At 44.5% G+C, this 21,922-nt stretch overlaps 1 protein-coding gene across 4 annotated transcripts in view; it reads left to right on the top strand.

Moving 5' to 3' along the window:
- Nucleotides 1-21,531, top strand: part of KHK (ketohexokinase) — a 102,567-nt gene extending 81,036 nt beyond the window's left edge. For all 4 annotated transcript variants that reach the window (XM_069233612.1, XM_069233611.1, XM_069233609.1 and 1 more), the window contains 5 exons: nt 14,528-14,600; nt 16,248-16,394; nt 18,369-18,457; nt 19,388-19,545; nt 20,760-21,531. In XM_069233612.1, the coding sequence (XP_069089713.1) occupies nt 14,528-14,600; nt 16,248-16,394; nt 18,369-18,457; nt 19,388-19,545; nt 20,760-20,845 (553 nt within the window). In that variant the 3' untranslated portion in view covers nt 20,846-21,531. The remainder of the gene's footprint in view (nt 1-14,527; nt 14,601-16,247; nt 16,395-18,368; nt 18,458-19,387; nt 19,546-20,759) is intronic.
- The last annotated feature ends 391 nt before the right edge of the window (nt 21,532-21,922 follow it).

Below are 21,922 nucleotides of genomic sequence, written 5' to 3'. Positions count from 1 at the left end.
GAGGACCTGAAAAACAGAGCAGTGGCAAATTGTGGTGGTGCAGAGTCAAATTATATGTTGGTTAGCATTTTACAGGCACTTGTATAGACATATATGGTAGGGGTTGCACATCTTCAATAACCAGAGATATATTTTGAGGCATCCTAATTTCTTCGTAAATTGGACTTAGTTTGAAGCCTTTCTTTCCCTGGCTAATGTAAATGTATATGTTTGAAAAAGTGTACGCTAACATTTTTGGGACATCCCTTGAACAATATTGGAATCCCAACTGTTCACTAATTAAAGCATCCTAATGAGGATCCACAGATTCTAAGGTCTTCGTAGGGCCCTGGATATTCGGTATTTAATACAGATGAAATATGCGTTACTCCCCTAAAAGAAAAATCAATTGCACCGCCCTGCCCCTGGAAATTAACTTGGATTGTGTGATTCTGTGTACTCTCCTTCTATCCTCATAAATCAGAGCAGCTACCAATAGACTGTTTTCACAAGGTATAAGCAGAACAAACTTTGATCATAGATCAAAACTAATCGCTCAAACCCAGACACCAATGGTTACTCCCCGAGGAAGCTTCTTAATAGTGTTTCATTCACAAGCATAGGCCACGCACACATGAATGATCTGATCTTTGGCTAGAGCAAGAATATTGAATGGTTATTTTTGGTGGTTGTGTTGAGACACAGCCTCATCCATGTCCCACCTGGCGGTTCTGTGCCCTCTTCGGCAGAGGATGATCTAGAGTCTGGGTATCTCCACGCTGGCCCTAGCAAATCTAATACCCTATCACTCCATCCCTTCTCCCCAGCGTTACCTCATGGTACTTGGATCAGGATATTGAATCATAAGTAATTTCCACTTCAATTTCTTAAGTTGTTGCAAAATTCATATTGCAGGAATGAACAATGTAAGTTTAAACACTTGACAGATGGAAAACACTTGAATATTTTAACATTTTATTGATACTTTTCATATGTTTATTGCAGGGGGTAATTTTTCAGATATGCACACTTTTTTGCTTAGTAGAATGAATTGTTCTGAAACATTAATCACGTTTGTATTTATGTATGAAACATCTTTAGTATAGGGGTTGCAGTCAGAGTTTTCTCCTAGTGCTGAGAGTCCTGTTATCTTACAGAGGTAGTTAGATGTTTGTATAATGGGTCCAGCCTGACACAGTAAGCATCCCTGACATTAAAGCCTCAGTTGGGTTTGTCAAAGAGATAAATAAAACTCTAGATTTGATTGGACTCACAGCATGAGTTATACAAATGTCTAATTCATTCACTCATGCATTCAGAAAGTAAATTGTGAACATGTTCTAGATAAATTTGATGTCTGTGAAGGGATTAGATTATCATTGTTTGCTCATGTATCTCCAACATCCATTTATTTATTCAGATAGCAAGTCATAAAGGGAGTGTGGATAAATCCCATGCACAATTTGTAATTAGATTCATTGGGTGGTGTATACACAAACATCACATTAATTATTTAACTCACTCAGATTGCATGTCATGAAAATGCACATAAATGTGTTAGCCTGCCTGTGATCTTGTTTGCTATGCGTGCCACAGAAGTGCCCATTCAAGTATTGAGCTAGTAAGGTGTCCACACTGTGTTGATAAATTCAATGGCATTTAGATGATTGTAATCCCATTGTGTTTCATTTATTTATTCTGATGGCAAAAGTCCTGAACTTGGTGTGAATATTAGAGAATTCCTGACATTTTAAATTGTCTGATGTATAGGAAGCCATAGAACCTTATGAAGTTTGCTTCTTTTTTACATCACTATTATGTTTGGGAATGTGTGGGTTTCAAGTCTGAATTATGTGGGAAGTATTTTGGTGTCCTGTTTTTATGATAGGAGGATTGCTCTTGTTTACAACAATGTGGCTGCAGTTAGCTATGCAGTAGAGCCTTTCTGAATTTTAGGTGGCCTTAGATGTTGGTGCTCTTTCTAGTAGTTGCTTGGACGGAGAAGGCAGATGCATTGATGCATTGCCTTTGTAGCATAGGGAGCGTTTAAGATCAGGAGGGAAGGTCTTTAGGAGTCCCAGTCTAGAGTCTATGGTTCTATTCTACCAGTATCTTTAAAGGTGTGCTTAAAGGAAGGATGGTCTAGCGCCACTAATGGCCATGTCGGAAATGCCGAATACTTAGAGTGCCTTGAAGGTGGAGCATTTGGTGGCCAGTGAAGCAATTAAAAGGCTGATTAATGTAGTTGTTTAGGTGTGGTAGATGTATGGTTGGTGCCTGCTAAGCAAGGGAAAATATGCAAAATTCTGTAGCTTTAAGGAATTGGTTAGAAGAAACACCTGAATGTAGACACATCGGAACTGGGTCAGACCCATGAGGAATAGGTCTTCTGCCATCTTGTCTTAAAATCTTAGATTTTCTCTGCCCTGGTTAGCTAAATCTGTAGGTTTCTGATATATTGGGTTTAGCCAAGGATTTTTCTAAAGTGGTCTAATTATATACATTTTCTGGCTTGCGGCAAACAAGCACTTGTGTAAAGACAATGAATAGGTTCAAGGAATATGGTTGTATTGTTTGTAATATTTGATTAAGCAGACTCAGCTTTCTTTTATAGCAATGTTGAATTTGGGAATTAAAGTTTGGATCCAGTAAGAATGTATACATTATTATAGCCTTAAAATCTCCTCAGGCTCCGTGAGGCCTTTGTTCACAGCAACAGCTGTGACCAACATTGGCATGTTGGATCTGTGGGCTTCTACCAGCCATTAGAAGCCCGGAGCGACTCCACTGTCTTCAGCGGAGTTCCCAACATTCCAGTGTTCTAATATAAGAAATAAGACACCAAGCTTTCTATAATGCATAATTTGAAATCATAAGCATTGTTGAGCCACACAGCATAAAAACTTTGTTTGCATTGTGAAAAGAAGAATTACTTTTACATTTCCTGAAGAAGGTGAGTATGAATAACGTTAGTCCACCGAAACCCTACGTTAGCATTTTTTTAAAGACTGTCTCACATTCAGGCTATTATCATGACAGAAGAAAAGAATCTGTCCAATGGTTTCAAGTTAGGCAGATTTAGCGCCCGATTTAGAACTCGCGAACAGGTTACTCCACCACAATGAAACCTAAATCTCATTATAGTCTATGGGATTTGGAGTTTAGCGGACGGGATGTCATTCACGGTTGTGACAGAGTAGCCCATCCATTGAGTTCTAAATCAGGCCCTTAGTTCTTCGATCTTTGTTGTTCCTCTCCTATGGCTATGCTAATAAGACATTCACTTTTTGATATTTGCTTTCTTTTAGAGGAACCACTTGATCACTTGTTGAAATGATCTGGGTCTTTCTGTAGGTTTTCAAAGTGCCTATAGCTTCTCGCATGCTGCTGAGTTCAGCACTCAGTAGGTGCCAGCAAAGATACATTGGATGGATCGTGGCTCCCACTGGTCAGTCGGCACCCAGACTGTGCTGCTTCTTTATCAAATCCCATCCCTTTTAAAACTGTTTTATATGAAGGCGAGACTGAGAAGTTCCCTGTGGTTCCTCGCACCTTAAGACAGGCCATTTATTTCTTTTTGAGAAAGGGTAAGGGAAAGGGGTTGAAGAAGGTTCTTTTAAGGTCAGATTTTAAGCTGTTCAAGTCAGCACTGGACAACCGTTCTTGCCTACTTCACTTTCAAAAGGCAGGAGTTTTGTTTCCCTATCTTTGTTTTGAAGCTCTATACTGATCTGTGTTCTCTCTACCTTTAGTTAAATACTGTTCCTTTGCAAGATTATAGAGCAATCTTCCTTTCTTAGTTTTGTGACTGTTTTTTGCATGGTCAGATTCTTTAATTTTGTAATACTTCACGTAATAATTGTATTTACCCTGCTAGATAATGTTAATGGGATTTGCCGTTTGTCACACCGGATCAAGTGTCCCCAGAGCAGACAGAGACCACTGGACCCCGACAGTGATGGTTGAGGTTACTTGCCTCTGCTATCCAGGGGTCCTTCCTGCAATGACTCTGCAAACTTGGCAAAGTACACCCTTTCTGCACTTGACTCTCAGGGTAGGAAGAGGGAGCAATCAACTAATAGACGCGAGCCCAGGGCTTATCTTTTGAATTGAAAAAAAAAAGCACTTCAGTCACACAACATGACGCTACACAGTGCAATTTGGGGAGTCGGGCACAGGGTTGTAATTATGTTTACGGTCTTCTTTGAGGCACTTTGTGTTGGAATCCTTCCTCCTGTTGGCTAAGTTCCCCAGCATCTGTCATCCCTGGCATATAACTCAGGATAAGGCACTGCTTAACCACAGCTGCAGTTAACTTAAAACACCCCCAAAACGTTGATACCCCAAACAGTTCAGTTTGCTTTGCCTCTTTATGGTTACTTAGTAAAACTGTTAGGTTTGTTCCTCAGATTTTGATCTTTTTCCTCAGTCTCTCAGTCAACTCACAGTTTTAGGCCCCACAGTTACCTGCATTTTGTTGTTGCAGTTCAGTTGGTGCGGGACGGACGTGGACCGTGGTTTTGCTCTTGCAGCAGTAACTCTTGAAATATAGCGGCTAGGAACCCATTCAGAATATGACAGCTGAGAGATTTCAGCACTGCAGCTCACACAGCAGCTGTCCTCTTCTGCAGTTGTTGCCTCCCTGGGGCAGGTGCAGACAGGGTGCTGGGGAAAGGTGAGGCTTTAGGGTTGATCTCTGCCATGTGGATGTCTTCAGCTGTTGTCCCTCCAGACCAATCAGTGCTCAAAAAAGGGTTGCAACTCCTACAGCAGCAGGATCATCAGTCTCTTAATCACCTGGCAGGCAGAGGATCACACATGATGCTTGATACTTGTAAAGATCTTGATGCAGATCATGACAAGAACTGCTTAGGTACACCAGTGGACACCTTTTACAAGCAGATTACTCTTGTAGTTGCTTGCTTTCTCAAGTTAAAGTCTAGACTGCAAACATACTGGGCTTCTCTTTTAGGATAGTCTCCTCTCCTGCAGGGCCAGGCACACTCCTTCCATCTCTCTGAATGCAGGCAGGAGTTTAGGATCTAAGTAGCTCCTCAGCAGCTGTAGCAGAAAGTACAGACTTCAGGTGATGCCCCCTCATCTCTGGGAGATTAGATGTCATGCTGACCACATCTCCGTTCACACAGCGCTCCAAGTATTATCACAAACAGTCCCATTCTTGGTCATTTAGAACATGGAACTGGAGCAAAGTGGGGTGGTTTGGATCCCATTATCATATGCATTTTCCAGACAGGTGATATGGTTTCAGAACTCTTTTTTTAATTGTTCCATATTGAAAGTTTATGAATATACAAGTACAGTAATCATAGGTCGTAATTAGCGGCATCATCTTGTTGGGGCAGACATGCATGTAGGTTACAGATGCTACAGAAGTAAGATTTTAGAAGCCACTGTGTGTGCTGTGCATGTCTGAGAGGTCTTGGGGTTTTCCGCCGAGGTTGGTGATCTAGCTTGGAGAGTATGCAAGGGTGTACGTAGTGTAGCTGTGTAAGGGGGGGTCTCAAATCTGAGTCTTTGTTTCGTCTTAGCAATAGCACATCCCATCCCATGATCTGCGGGTCTCTGCCGGCCTGATGGTGAAAGCATTTTATTATGTTGTCTTCTTCCCATGCTTATATCCTCATGTCACCCTCCATACCACCATCAGCGATTCTGAGGCTGCCGTCCAGTGCATTGCTATTGGTCTGCGTGCTCCTCGGGTGGAAAGCGGGGAGGACAACTGTCCAATCACAGGCAGGCCACCACCCTCTTGAATGACCACTTCCTGGGAAGGGTGGCAAAAATCAATCCCAGTGAGCAACATTCTTTAAAAATCAAAAATGGTGAAAACTAAATTTTGGTCTGGCTGAGTCCACCCACTTGTGTGGCTGAAAATCCTTGACACACCCCTTTCCTGCCCTCTCCTAATCTAATCAAGAGGGCACCTGGTTGTCTGGGTTTGCAGGAAATGGGGGAGGTCCTGAGCTGGCTCAAATGTTCTTCCCTCCTTTGAAGTCCAGTTTGGCTGCTCTAACACCATCCTGTTTCACCACCTCTCCCAGGGCACATTCTTTATCTTCAGCCCAGGACACTTCACACCTCATCAAGGCAGCCTGCCCAGGCTGCCAGAGGCTGGCCAATCAGAGAAGAGCACCACGGAGCTGAAGTTGGCAAAGTTCAGGTAGGGTTCTAAAACTCTTTCCCTGAACTAATTATAGAAATCCAACAGCAGCAAGTTGTGGGATTTATTATAACAATCAGTTTGATACCAAACTTGAAATATCTAGTTCCATTTGGGACTTTATTAATTAGAAACAAGGTCTCCCCATTATAGCTTATAGAGCTCCTTCACTACAGTGAGGGAAAAACAAATTTGGCTATTTTTCCTCACCAGGGTTTATAAAACAATTTTTATAAGTACTCTGTTTATAGTTACATAGCACCCAGCCCTAGGGGCACCTTTTCGGGTGACTTTTATGTACAAATAAGGTAGTGTACGATTTTGGAAGTACATTTAATTCCAAAGTTGACTTTGCATATAACTTTAGTTTAAAAGCAGCCACCAAGGCAGGCCTGTTTTTAAAATGACACTGGGCACCGCATCACTGCACCTATGGATACACTACCTATGCTGGGGTCCCTAACCCTTCATGCCATATACTAGGGACCTATAGGTAGGTTTATACTTCCAATTATAATTAGCCTAATTTGCATATCCACTTTACACAGAGCACTGGCCCTGGGACTTATAAGCAGTACCCCGGGCACAAAAACTCAGTTCGAGACCACCACATCTCTATGTGACATACACAGGGCATGGACAGGTGCCCAGTGCCTTTATGTGCTCCTTCAGGTCACACAACAGGTTTAGGGCCTTGCATTACCCAGGATAGACCCAGGACTCTGCTCGATTAGCGTGCTGCCAAGTTCAGAAAGTCACTATACCATTTACACAAATAGTTGGTCACTCAGGGAAAGGGGTCAAGTCCATTTACCTTGCAGGGGACATTGTTGCTCCCCTGCTGCCCGCTTAGTGCTCTTTTCAACTTATGCAGACATTTGGGATAGTTTCAAGTAGGAACGACACACGGGGAGAACCAAACAGGATCAGTTCAGACATCTGCCATTACAGCTTCCACCTTATCTGGGTCACTTTTTGCAATCCAGGCTCCTTCTTTAAAGATTGAGGCGGGACTCATTTGGAGTTCTGTCTATGGTGTACCAAAAAAGTGCTAATAACGTGTATTTGTGTATCACAGTAGTGTTTTTAAATTGTTACTCCTCTTGTTAAAATGGGCCGATGTACTTTTTAATCTAGGTATCAAATTTTTCTGTGTCAGTCTCTCTTCAGGACCCAAAGGTATCTCTTTTCGCACCTCTCAGATGTGGCTCTGTGACATACTATTGATGAATGGCTAGATCCGCTCTAAGGAAATTATTCACGTGCATTTGAGTGGATCAACTGTGTGCCACAAGCCATGGCCCAGCCCCGCAAGACTCAGTGTAGGGAAGTTGATAGTGCTGTGGTGCAAATCACATACATGTTCATTCACAAATAGTGTCCTTGAGTATCCTTTGAATCAACTAGTTATTTATATTATTTGCATTAATAGGGGAACAAATAGCATTATTTCAGGGTATGTAGGAGTGGCCACACCCGGGCCCGATGGTAATACTGTTCCATACGTATGGTATAGCAGTTTGATTAATTTCCTTGTCTGTTGGGCTGTAGTGGTGGGGGTGTGGTTGTGTCTGGCTTGGAAGGGTGTTGTCATTGAAGAGAGGGGCCCTCATGGCTTTTGTGCAAGTGGTGAGCCAAGGACGGCAGCAACTACTGGGAAAGAAGATTGTCCCGGAGGGACCTTTGTTGACTGGAGATCTTTTTGTTGCCCTATAGTACATCTTCTCAGAGGTCCCACCCAGGCTCTTATGGTTTCTAGTAAAGGACTTTCTGCTGAATGTATAAATGGCCATATTGGCTTGACGTGTAGCTCAGGCAGATGACTTTCACCCGTGCCCGGGACTGGCAGGGAGGCACTGATGTTTATGGTAGAATGGGGATGCAATAGCTTTTGTAGGATACCCATACACTCAGTTGTACGGGCCTGCAGCTCAACCACATAAGTTACTGAATTTCAGGAGTGTCACTTCTCTGAGAAGAGGAGCTGGGCACATCAGTAGGTCCTTTCTGTTCTTACTTACTCAGGACTTCGGAATTGGTTTTAAATACCAGTATTTTTACATGCTTGAAGCTGTAAATGTAACCTGTAAATGTTTACTGCTTCACCCTGGTTCACGTATGTTAACGTTTATCGATTAGATTTTGCTCTAACAAGTAATGGTACAAGTGCAGGGTTGCTTTTCAGTGTGTAACCGTTTAAAGATTTACCGAAAAGGAATATTTAACCCAGAGCTTTATCATCCAACTCGTGTTCAGTATTTTCTTCTGGTCCAGATAAGGTTACTGAACAGCACCCTTTCAACCTGGGCTACAAGGGAAGGGTGTTTGGATTACTTTAGAAGTCATGCTTCCAGGGGTTCACACACAGTTCAGGGGTACATGTGCTGTTGAGGTGTTCACAAGTTTTTTCACAAGTGCCTGTTCACAATTGCTGTTATTACCCTCCGTAGATTAACAGCAGCCTAGACCACTGTACCTGTCGGATATCCTCTTGGCAATGCTCCACCCTATATCTCCAGCAAAGGGTTAACTGCATTAGTTGTGAACTCACATCTTTTTCCTACTTTATCTCAGTACAAAACAATCATCTGTGCCAAGTCCACTTTTTGCGTACCACTCTGGCTGATATAAGAGTCAAACATTAACCTTCCCTCTCCATTTCACTTCGGGCGGCAGATCAACACTGTCTGATAGGGGTCAAGCATTAACAAGTCCTCCCCCGCCTCTCTTGGAGGTGGCATGTTTTACTTTTTACCCGACACATCGAGATTGTGTCCAGCTACAGAGAAGCAGTAAATATTGTCTTCATGGTAACATATAGAACTCAGACATTCGGTAGAATGTTGTAGAGTAAAAATGGAAAAGCAGTCTCTCCTCAGCTCCAAGATCACATCAGTGCTATCCATCTCCTGCATGACTACCAGTCTGGCTTCAGATCACGCTACAGCACGAAGACTGCTACCTGACAGTTTGTATACTATGCCCTCCTAACCACAGATGAAGGTGGTCCCTGGCTCCTAATTTTGCTGGACCTCTCAGCTGCCTTCAGCACAGTCGACCATCCAACTCTCATCCACACCCTGGAGTGTGATTCACTGGCAATGTCCTTCACTGGTCCTCCTCCTGCCTTTCCAGTCAGCACCAGTTTTTTTCACATCCTCACCTGCAGGCCCCGGAAGACCGCTATTACCTGCGGAGCCCCCAGGGTCCTGTACTGTCTCCTGTCATCTTAAACCTCAGCATGGTGCTCTTTGGGCCTGTACCGACAGATAATTGCATCAGAGTTCAACAATATGCTGATGATACACATTACTTTAAAATCTCCTCTGTTCTAGACATCCAGCTTCTCAAAACAGTGTCGGCAACACATGTAGACCTGGATGTTTAGTGTCTGGCTGAAACTCAACTCGACCCAGTGTTTAAATGTGAGCTGCTGGTGTCCAGGGCTCGGCATCGGCACTTAATTGTCAACGATGGCGCTATTTGTCTCATTTACAAACGAGCACAAGAACAGTTGTTTATTAATTGAATATACATAAAAAATATAATACCTGCCATTCTTATGGCTTTGAGGGCCTGGAATATTTCCGAATTGTCCCACTTGCAGGAGTGTGATGGTAAGTAGTCATGTTGGTACTATCGTTGGCTGTGTTGGCAGAGGTAATGGGTGAAGCAAGCTGCAGTTATCTCCTGACAAGGTCCCTGACACTTTTTTTTTTAATACAAATTAAGCACTGGCCCAACCAAAACAGAATTCATGTTATTTGACAAGAACAAGCAAGAAATAGTACAAACGTGGCTCAATGACATGAACCTTCTTAGCTTCCACCCCCAACTTTCACTGAATGCAAAGTCACTTGGCTCCACCTTTGACACCAACCTCGTCCTCAGGGAATTAATTGCTAAAAACGAAGACTTGCAGCTTCCAGCATTCTCTTCTAAAGTAAGTGAACTCATTTCTTCCAGAAAGGTACTTCAGAACTGCTGTTCAGGTCCTTGTACTCTCAGATCTGGATGGTGGTAACAACCTGCTCCGTGTCCTCAGACTTCAGACTGGCATCCTTTTCTGGCGTCCTCCACAACACACCAGGTCTCACCCAGAACCAGAAAAATTATGGTCACATCACCACTATCTTGTTGGAACTCCACTTGCTCTCCTAGGCAGCCCACACCACCTTCATAAGAAGCTGCATTGTCTACAAACATAGTATGACCAGCAACCCACCTGTTTTTCAGACAAGCTCACAACTCTGGTGGTTCTCGAAATACCACCCAACCAAGACACCGCTAGCTGTGCGGCTAAAAAGTGTGAAAAAGAAAAGCCAGGCAACAGGTGTTTTCCACCTGTGCAATCAGGACATAGAATAACATCCCTATATCCATCAGGACCTCATAAATGCTACTCCAATTTAGGAGAGAGTTGAAGACTTACCTCTTCGAAGAATACTACATCACTATGAAGTAACAATCTAGTAACCAGCTACTGCTCCTGTAAATCAATAACGTTGTGTCTGCCTTTGCCCCTGTACATCACTCCACTTCCTTTTAGGCTAGATTTGCATTATACATGTCCTACATACATAATACATAAAGAAAGTGAAAATATCAAGTGCACGCTAATATTGCAGTACAAAAATATTGCCTTGTTAATGCAAACTTTCTTCCCACTTAATATTGTATTGGATAGCATCACAATTCAAATTCCAGGAGTGCTCAGCTTCAGGGACTTTTTGGTAGGTTTGGTTACGTCATAATGGATTCCATTCTACAGTCAGTACTTTAGCCGTGTACATTGTTTTCTCTGTCTTTTTTGTGGGCGACACTGTAGTACATGCCACGGCTGTAGATAGCTTTCATTTCACACAGCTACAAATTAACACGCAGAAGGACTGTTGTAGGCTAATCTTAGACTGTGCCCCATCAACAGGACTAGGACTTGTCAACGGGTGCATATATCAAACAAGTTATTATTAAATAAGGCTCAGCCAATGCCATCTGAATTCTGATTGGTAGATTGTGATCTGACCGAGACTGTGGGTGTTTAGCATACTTCAATATTGGAATACAGATGATAACGAACATGTGAATTGTCTTGCTTTATTGCACTAGCCAAGTGCCCTTGTGGCCCTTCGTCCTTGGGCTACTTCTGCTATAGCATGCTATGCTTGTGGCTATATTTGTGGCTCGGGCATATCACTCAATCAATCAATCAAATAATTTCTTAAGCGCACTACTCACCCGGTAGAGTCTCAAGGCGCTGGGGGGGCGGTTACTGCTCGAAAAGCCATGTTTTTAGGTGCTTTCTGAAAGTTAGGAGGTCCTGGGTCTTGCGTAGGTTGGTGGGGAGGGAGTTCCAGGTCTTGGCGGCAAGGTGGGAGAAGGATCTTCCGCTGGAGGTGGTGCGTTGGATGCGGGGGACTGTAGCGAGGGCGAGGTCGGCGGAGCGGAGCTGCCGAGTTGGTATGTGGAAGTTTACTCGTTCGTTGAGGTAGGCCGGTCCAGTGTTGTGGAGGGCTTTGTGAGCGTGGACGAGGACTTTGAAAATGATCCTTTTGTTGATGGGCAACCAGTGTAGGGATCTAAGGTGGGTGGATAAGTTTTCGTGGCGAGGGAGGTTGAGGATGAGACGTGCAGCTGCGTTCTGGATTCGCTGGAGTTTTCTTTGAAGCTTGGCTGTGGTCCCTGCCTAGAGGGTGTTGCCGTAGTCCAGTCTGCTGCTAATGAGGGCATGGGTGACTGTTCTTCTTGTTTCTAAAGGAATCCATTTGAAAGTGTTGCGTAGCATGCGAAGGGTGTTGAAGCAGGAGGATGATATGGCGTTGATTTGCTGGGTCATGGAGAGAGATGAGTCCAGTACAATGCCAAGGTTGCGTGCGTGATGGGTGTTGGGGGGGTGGTCCGAGGGTGGTGGGCCACCAGGAGTCGTTCCAAGCTGTCTTGTTGGGGCCGAAGATGATGATCTCTGTTTTGTTTGAGTTCAATTTGAGGTGGCTTGTTGTCATTCATTTGGCGATGTCGAGGAGTCCGGCGTGCAGGTTAGTCTTGGCGGCGGCTGGGTTCCTGGTGAGGGAGATGATGAGCTGGGTTTCGTCAGCGTATAAAATGATGGTGATGCCGTGGGGGCAGAGGATGTTGGCGAGAGGAGCCATGTAGATGTTGAAGAGGGTGGGGCTGAGGGAGGATCCTTGGGGGACCCCACAGATGATCTTGGTGGCTGTAGACCGGAAAGGAGGGAGGCAAACTCTTTGGGTTCTTTCGGAGAGGAAGGAGGTGAGCCAGTCCAGGGCCTTGTGGCGAATTCTGGCATCAAAAAGGCGTGCGCCGAGGGTTTGGTGGCATACAGTGTCAAAAGCTGCAGGGAGGTCTAGGAGGATGAGGGCTACGGTCTCGCCTTGTCCACTTTGGTCCTGATGTCTGTGCAGGCGATGAGGGCGGTCTCAGTGCTGTGGTTCTTGCGGAATCCAGACTGGGAGGCATTGAGTATGTTGTTTTCTTCTAGGAAGCGAGACAGTTGCGCGTTTACTATCATCTTAGCGACCTTTGCGGGGAAGGGGAGAAGAGAAATGGGTCGGTAGTTTGTGAGGTCTTCAGGGTCTGCTTTGGGTTTTTTGAGAAGAGCGTTGACTTCGGCGTGCTTCCAAGTATCTGGGAAGGTTGCGGTGTCAAAGGAACTGTTGATGACGGCACGGAGCTGGGGAGCGATGATTTGGCTGGCGTTGTTGAAAATGTGGTGGGGGCTAGGGTCTGTTGGGGAGCCTGAGTGGATGGAGTTCATGGTTTTGCCGATTTCTTCGTCGTTGGTGGGGATCCAGGTGTTTAGTCGGTCGGTGCTGCAGGGTGTTGTGGTGTTGGTTGTTTCGGTGGTGGTGATGGTGGGTGCTGATGATGTGAAGCTGTCGTGTATGTCTGCGATTTTGGGGTGGAAGTAGTTGGAGAGGGAGTTGCAGAGGTCTTGGGAGTGTGGAGGGTCGATGGTGCAGGATTTGGGTTTGGTGAGTTCTTTGATGATGGCAAAGAGTTCCTTGCTGTTGCGTGTATTGTTGTCTATGCGTTCTTTGTAGAAGGACCGTTTGGTGGTCCGGATGAGTTGGTGGTGTTTGCGCATGGCTGTTTTGAGGGCGGAGAAGTTGCTCATTGAGGGTTCTTGGCGGCAGGCTTTCTCAATTTTTTGGCATTCTCGTTTGGAAGACTGGAGTTCTGTGGTGAACCAGGGGGCGGTCTTTATGGTGAGGGTGTTGTTGTTTGTTTTCAAAGGGGCAAGGGAGTTTGCGCAGGTTTCTAGCCATCGTGTGAGGTTGTGGGCGGCGGTGTTGGGGTCGTTGGTGATGGGAGCTGGACCTTGTGCGAGGTTGGAGATCAGGTGTTCTTTGGAGATCTTGTTCCACTTGCGGTAGGGTGTAGTGTGTTGGTGGTGGGTTTCATGAAGGAGAAGTGGACGCAGTAGTGGTCAGTCCAGTGGATTTTGGTGGTGTAAGTGAAGGTGATGTGGCTGCTGGAGGTGAACATGGCATCTAGCGTGTGTCCCACTGAGTGGGTGGGTGAGGTGACCAGTTGCTTGAGGCCGAGGTTCGTGAGGTTGTCCAGCAGGGCTGTGGAGTTGCAGTTGTGGGTGCTTTCCAGTTGAAAGTTGAGGTCACCAAGGAGTATGTAGCCTGTGGAGGTGAGGGCGTGGGAGCTGATGGTATCGGCGATGGTGTCACAGAATGGGGGGCGGGGTCCTGGTGGTCTGTAGATGAGTGTTCCTCTAAGGGTGGTGTTGGCGTTGATGTGTATTTGAAAGCGTAGGTGTTCTGCATTGTCTAGAGTGTCGTTGGAAATTTTGATGGTGTTTTTGTGTATTATGGCGATACCTCCTCCTGGTTTGTTGGTGCGGTCTCTATGGGTGATTTTGTAACCTTCTGGGCATATCATTCGGGTTCAGGGCCCTTCTACAACCAGTTGGGCCCTTGGCAGTGGGCAGTTCTTCTATAATAAAGACCTGCTTAGATGGACAACCACATATCTGTTCAAGGACATTTGTAAGCATGAGAGAAGAGGCATAGAACCCCCTCTGCAGTAATACAGAGAGACAAGAAACACAGGACAGTTGTACACACACATTGTCATAAACTCTTATTCAGTATGAAAAACAGGCAGACCAGTGAGCAGAAGATGCACGCCCTCTCCCACAAACATATGAACATACAGGGCCTGATTCACAAAGTTTTTGTAAGTAGCTGAAACCTACTCTTGATTTTCACTGAGTAACATATACTTACTCATGGGGACAAAGCTTTGTGAACTTGCCCTAAAATATACAAGCACACCCTGAGTAAGCTACATGTGGGCATATTGACTTTAATTTACATCTATTTTTTCCTGTAATAGAAATCTGCCTGATGTTTCTGCAGAGGATTTCGAAAAAGTGGAGCTTTCCCAATACAAGTGGATCCACTGGGAGGTAAGCATATTTGTAACTGTCACGCAAGGGATTGCATCATTGAGAACAGTAAAAGGTATTGTGTGTTTTTGCTCAAAAGGACTATGGCCTTTCTAAACCGTGTTCATCTCAGTGATGCAGGTCAATGGGAATGCATTCACAAGGTGTGTGTCAAGTTAGCGGGGTTTTTAGTAGTGGTGAGGTTATGGTTCATAAAGTTACTTTTCTGGGGTGAACAGGCAAGTCTCCACACAGTTGCATGGATTGCATCAACTATGAGCAATGTACAAGCTCAGCATGAGAGGATGAGGGACTGTCTCAGACAAGTAGGCCCTTAGGATGTGTAGTTAATGGTGGCTGACTCTAAGGAATCATCACTTTCTGAGCTGTAACATTACAAAAACTCTCCGGTTCTGTTCCTCAAAGCTGTAGATTTTCAGTGAATGGACTTCAAGTGAGCAGATCTTGTTCTTTAATGCTATATGATCATTTGTGGGTACCATTAAATTGAATGATATTACCATCCATTTTTTAAACAATTAGAAATTGCACAATTGTGGCTATTATTATTATTTGTAACATTTTTATTTATTGGTATTTTGCTTGGTACAGCGTCCTAGTCACAGGATCATCTTTACTGTTAGTCTCATTGGTCACATGTTCATGACGAGCATTACTTAACCAACATACACTGTTATCCTTCAGCATGCGCCTCACACTGATGATGAACCCTCGCTTACTCTGTGTATAGAAAAGACAAGCACAGTGTGAGTTACCAGCGGTTCTCTGGTTCGTGCGGTGTGTTCAGAAGGCCGAGTGGCCATACACCAATAGGTTCGACTCTAGGCTCTCAGGTACCTGACTAATTCAAGTGCTGAAGTGAACAATCTTAACATATTAAACAATACAACTTGCCCAGTGATGTGAACCAAACTACGTGGTCTGCAGGTGTGTCCGCAAGCGAGCGGGGCCCGGCCGGAGGGGGGAGGGTGGTGCACGGGGCAGGCGGGACACCAGGCTGCGGACCACACTCGCCTGTCCCAGGTATCCGGCACAGTTGCAATCTTAGCTTCCTTGATCAGGCAGTCCCAATTGTGGCTATTATTATTAATAATATTATTATTATTAGCTGTCAGGTGAGAAAATTCCTAAACTCATGACTTGGGAATGCTTACGATTATATCCGTGGAGTGGGCTGTTGGTTTGTTCCTAAAACGTAGGCTGGGTGAGCATGGCTTTGCTTTTGAGATGGAGGGAATTATGAGTTAGAATTTCTTAGGTGAGTAAGTACTGCTCCTCCTCGTTACATTATTTGGAAATTCTGTCTTACAAATGCATATTTTCTTGACTCCTTACTCGTAGTGGTTCTTTCGCGAACCATTCACTGGTTACTACCACTCAAGGGCATTTGAATCTCCAGTCTCTTCAATCCCACCCTCGATTTGCAATGCTGTGCTTCTGTGACCGAAGATTTGGACTCTTAGATATATCAGTCCATATAGAGCCCATGGAATACAAAGATGCTTTGTTTTGTGTGGATACACATCAAAATAGCACTGGAATTTGAAATAGGATAAACATCTAATCACTTAAGGTTTTGGAGCATGCCCGTATGCCGGTCTACAGCAATCTGGTTGCAATAACTGATACTTTTCTTTATGACTAAAGGGAAGGAATGCTGGTGAGCAGGTGAAGATGATTCAAAGAGTGGACAACTACAACAAAACCTGTCCCGAAGGCCAGAAGATAACCACCTCTGTGGAGATCGAGAAAGAGAGAGAAGACCTCTATCAACTCTTCGGATATGGAGACTTTGTAAGTGACAAGCACAATGCGATTGTATGCTAAGATGGAGGATGGTTAATGGGTTCTATAAGGTGCGATCTAACCAGCGCTTAAAATACGAAAGTGTATAGATTTGGTTATTTTCGCTGTATGCTCTTACCTAGGTTATGTGCCTTGTCTTATCCAAAATGTAACATCCCTTTCCGCTGTAGGGATTTCACCTCTATTTGCTTTCCGGCCAGTAACCAAAGTGTGGGTGACCTTATTCGGGCTTTTCCACATGGGGTTACATGCATGAATTAATTTATTTATTTTTTATCAGAGGAAGTTGACATATCTGGAATTTCAAAATTAAGGCTAAATCCATATATAATCTGCCTTTGGGCTTTTACTGAAAGCATCTCCATCACACTGACCCCAAACGTCTAGGCTCTAACAGCAAGTTGCCTTCGTGTCCTCCCTGTTCCCTAATGTCTCTAAAGTTGGTAATATTGAAGATTTGGAGAATTAGGTTGAGGTCCCTCCCCAAAGGCTCAGTAGGGTGCTGTAGAGCTGGGGTGTTCAAAACAGTGCCAGATTGACTCTTCCTGAAATAGTCATTGACTGTAGTATCTCTTCATTTAAATTGTCACCTCGCTGTCCTGAGCACACACTTGGAGCCGCTTGGCTGTGCTCTGATGTCAGCTCTTCGCAGCCGTGAGACTCTTCTTTCTCTGTAGACTTCCTTGTATTGAGCACAGATCAGGCGAAAGAAATTCTGGATGTGTGATGTGCCCCTCCGTGGCTTCCGCCTTTCCAGGTTCTCCTTGAGGAGCAGAACATTGCAGCCAGCCGTGTACAAAGTATGCCTTTAAGATTTTAACTGGAACACACACACATTGGTGTGTGAAAGTTGACACGTAGATTGCTCGATGTGCCAAATTAAATTGTTTTTTCAAGTATATTTACGCTTTTGTGCTCCAGTGAGATGGTTTCACTTCATCGTCTTTAGGGGTGCAGTTATACCCTCTGGCGTGCCTTCAGTTCTGGTACACACAACTAAGGAGTCATGCTTTAATGCCTCGCAAACCTTTATTTTCAGGTGGCCACATTGCATTTTTACTCATCCCAGTCTCGGTGGGCTCAGGCTTGAGGCTCGAGTGTCTGTGCCGAGTATCAGGCTGCTGCCGTGCTCTGCAGCAGACCTGTATCCATGAAGGGAGACAGCCTTTCTCTGCTTGCTGAAGCAAGAGCTGATTGCTTTCCACAATGCTGCTTCAGTCACAGGGATCTGAATGTGATGTTTCCAGGTGACTGTTCAGCACCTGAAATCCTAGCTTTGACACCTTCCAGCCCCTTATTCTCTAATGTTGAGGATGGCTAGCTGGTGGTGTGCTTGATTCATATTCAGCTTACATAGGCTTCTTAAGAATGCTCAGGCAATGGCTGTATATATTGTATGCTAAAGTTGTGTGGGGGTGCTGAAATGTCTGCACTCACTTGAGACAGCATATTGAAGAAGAACACACTTTTTATTGTTCCATTATTTCTAACTCTGTAGGCAAGCCAAGTAGCACTAGGAGGGGTGTACGTCTCCTGCTGCAATGTGGAGGAGCCCATCTTTACCGCTGACAGTGAGGCATCGTTAGCATGTCCAGTCTGAAGCTGGTCTTTCAGTCCTGCAGCACTTTGTGTGTTCTTTGATGTGTGCACCCTGGATTGTGGATAGTACATTACATGTCTGGAGTGGGTTTAAAGTCCTGATCATTGCCATTTAGGATGGTTGACACGGCGCGTCTCACAAACAGGTCGCACATGAGAGCTGAGATTGTAGATGCCTATATGTCCACACTCATTGATCCCATCCTGGGTGCAGAGGTCTCAGGGGAGGTGAGCAGGGTCTACGCTCTTTGTTATTTCCACTACTTCTGGTGTGCTGCATGAAAAGGAGCTCAGCTCTGGGGGTGTAAGTATGGTGCTGTGTGTTTAATGAAACCTCCTCATCTTCCTTATCTCTCATCACAGGTGTTTGTGAGCAAGGATGTAGCAAAGCACTTTGGGTTTCATTCCGCTCCGGAGGCACTCCGAGGCCTGTATGGCCGCGTGAGAAAAGGGTAAGGAAGACCCACCCAGGCCAGAGAATGGCGGGCACAGTCGGTGATGTTGGTGAACGTGGCTTGAATGCATACCTTTGCTGTTTCTGTGGTCTCTTTTTCTCACCTGTGACATTGTTCTGGTGGTTAAAGTGTTCACAGCTCCTGTGTTGAGTTTCTTCAGTTTTGTATCCACAACTGGGAGATCAAATGGAGACCTGAGATGAACACCTGACAATGACCTTTCTCTCAGTCCTGAGATCAAACATGAAGGTTGTTGTGGAGCTGGCATTTCACTTGCTTAGTTGGAATCCCATTAGATGTTTTGTTTCTTTGTTTCTGAAGCGGCATAAGTGCCTTCAATGTGTTTGTTTCAAATGTAGCATTTCCGCTCACATGGAGTAGGGAGTGGGGTTGGGGCAAAGAGTGAAGGCTGTGTGTCCTTGATGATTCATTCTCAGACTTTGTAAAACTTTTGATTGGAATTGGGATAGAGGATAGAAAGAGAACTCCTAGGCAGTGACCAACCTTCCGGAAAATATGTGAAACAGCTATGTGTAAATCAGTTGACACTTTCTGTAAAAACAAGTTTGTAGATTTCGGTGTAGCACTTTGTAAGTTTGTACCGGGTCTTTTAACTGTAACAATATGTCCAGCATGGATAACCCAAATATCCCATAATATCCACCCTCCCCCTTATCTTACTGGTTTCGCTTCCACCTGATATGTAAGAAGGCAGCCAAGAGAGGCTTTCCAATAACTTAACAGCATAGAAAAGCTTGAAGAAATGAATTGATATATTGGGACAAAAGAAATCTCTTTAAAAAAAGCCATACAACCCTTCAAAATCACCCAAACAGAAAAGTACCTTTGTTGGTCCCTCGTCTCTGAATGAGCGCTTTTGTACAGAACTGGCTGGATAATGCATGAATTTGTATTGTGTATGAACAGAGCCCACCTAATCTGTGCCTGGGCAGAGAAAGGAGCCGATGCCCTGGGTCCAGATGGAACATTAATTCACACGGACGCCTTCCCCCCTGATGTTATTGTGGACACGCTGGGAGCTGGGGATACATTTAATGCATCTGTGATATTCGCCCTCTCTGCAGGTATGTGGCACTCAGTGTCTCCGAGGAGCTTTGTTTCACCCCTTTCTCTCCAGCCTCTCCTTCGTTGTTGTAGGAAAGCCGACTTTGAGAGACTTGCGCCAGATGTATGAAGCCCCTTTACCGGTCAAAAACAGACCATTGGGCCATCTGCGACCGGTAAAAGGCTTTTTGCCATGTACCATCCCTATTTTGCGAGTTGCTAACCTGTTACTGAAGCGCTATTAGGAAGGGGTGTGCCAAAGGGGTCCCTTCCTAATAGTGAGTCCCAGGGGGATGTAAGAATGTTACTTCAAGTTGGTGGTAAGCCATTCGCAAACAGAAAAGGGACCTCAAGGGACCCCTCCCCTTTGCGAATGGGAGTGCAAACATAATTGAAGAGAAGGCAGTGGTCCGATGGGCCACTGCCTACTCTTAAAAAAATAAAAATACAACTTTTCCGTTTTCCCTTTTGTAATGCATCCTGTTTTCCATAAGAAAAACGGGCTGCATTACAAACCAAAGATTGCTTTATTTAAAAGCAATCACGACATGGGGTCTGCTGACCCCAGCAGGCCACCATCCCTCTGATTCTAGCTATTCACAGTGTGTCTCAAATTGCAACCTGCCTCATAAATATTGATGAGACAGGTCCAGTTGCGAATCGCTGCAAATCGCCAACTGTGTCAAACACACTGCCAAAAATCACAGTTTGCGATTTCCTAACAGCAAATCGCGAAGAGTCGCTATTAAGAAATCGCAATCATTAAACTACATACATCTGGCCCCTTATTCCTAATCTCTGTGGCGCTACCGGTCTTAACCCTTTAACTCCAGAGTCGGTGTCGTCTGGTGGCTAAGTTGCTAACCCTGGGTCTCAGAGTCCTGGAGTGTAAACCATGGTTTTATAGTTTGACCAAAAATCTGAGCAAAGCACTCTACTTCTCTGTGCCCAAAATGTATGCATGTATAGTGTAAAGTAAAATCTTGAAAAATCAGCTCTCTCTGGTCTCTTTAAGCGCAATCAGTTGTGATGGAGGTCAGACCTTCCCTTCCTCTACATTGCTAAACAATACATAGGTGTAGTAGTAGCCCCTTGTGCCAGTTTCTTCTAGTAGATATCCTCATTTTACCGTTCCCCTTTTCTCTGCCTGTAGCTTCCCCTAAAATGGTGGTTTGGGTGGTCATGTTGTTGTGCGTCTGTGGTTATTTCATACTTCTCCCTGTGCTGCTTTTAGGTAAGAGTGTTCAGGAAGCCCTGACCTTTGGCTGCCAGATTGCAGGCAAGAAGTGTGGAATCCAAGGATATGATGGGATTGTATGACATCAGCCTCCCTTTTTAGTGAGAAGAATGGGCCTGGACTTCACGACTTGGAAAAGAAGTGTCCATGAAAACACCGACTTCTATATAGGTCATATGTGAACCAGGTAGCCAGGAAATCTGCTGTGTATCCAGACCTATCCGGAACATCAAAGTCCATGAAGCGAAACACAATGTCTGTCATGAGTGTCGGGCTTCTGTTGAAAGATCGCCCACCTAGGGGCACACAGATGCCCTTGCATATCTTGAAAGACCATGGATTGTGTCTCCGTGCTGCAATATTTGCCAAATCTGTGACATATTAACACTGGCTCTGGTCCCTCATTTTGTGTACTTCCCCTCTCATGAAGTAACACAAAACATTACAGCACCATTGATGTCTTAGTAGAGTCTGGAAATGAACAATTACGTGCAGACATTTATTTCTATGAATTCACAGCCACATAACATACAAGCAACTCCCTTCATCTGTTGTCTTACTCAGTATGACCTCACAAAGCCAGACTAAAAGTAAAAATAAAAGTAAAAAAAAAAATCTTTGTCGCATTCCTTTTATGGGATCATGCATCCAGTTATTGTCCTTTCAGTTACTTCCAGGCTTTCACCTGTTCCACATCTTCCAGTGCTCGTTGGTCAGGAGGCTATTATGTTCCCTGGTGGACTACCCAAAGGAAATAAATGATTTTTTTATCAGTCCAGAAGAATTTATTTTCTTTTGTAATATTTTTAGGAATCTTTGTGATAACATGTGACATGTTCAGAAACTTCTATAACACATGAGGTAAGAGTAACCTAGAAGATACATATGTTGTGCATATGAGTTCCCTGTGTGAACTCCAGATGGCATGAATGTTTCAGAGGCGTGGAGCTTTGGAAGGTGGTTTTTAGGCTGTATTTTGGTTGGATGAAACTTTTCATAGACAGACTGGCAGATGTGTGGAACAAAGAAGACGAAGAGACAAGCTGGTGGTATAAGATGTTTATTCCAGAAAGATAAGTGCACCAGCGAAGAAGACACCACCTTGAGGTAAGTCATTGACTGCTAACCACCCTCTTCTAGAACTTTAATCTTACCACATT

This window comes from Pleurodeles waltl, chromosome 5, assembly GCF_031143425.1.
Source record: "Pleurodeles waltl isolate 20211129_DDA chromosome 5, aPleWal1.hap1.20221129, whole genome shotgun sequence".
In the NCBI taxonomy this organism is placed as follows: Eukaryota; Metazoa; Chordata; class Amphibia; order Caudata; family Salamandridae; genus Pleurodeles; species Pleurodeles waltl.
Note: the sequence above shows the minus strand (reverse complement) of the source record. Positions and strands in the feature narration are given on the sequence as shown.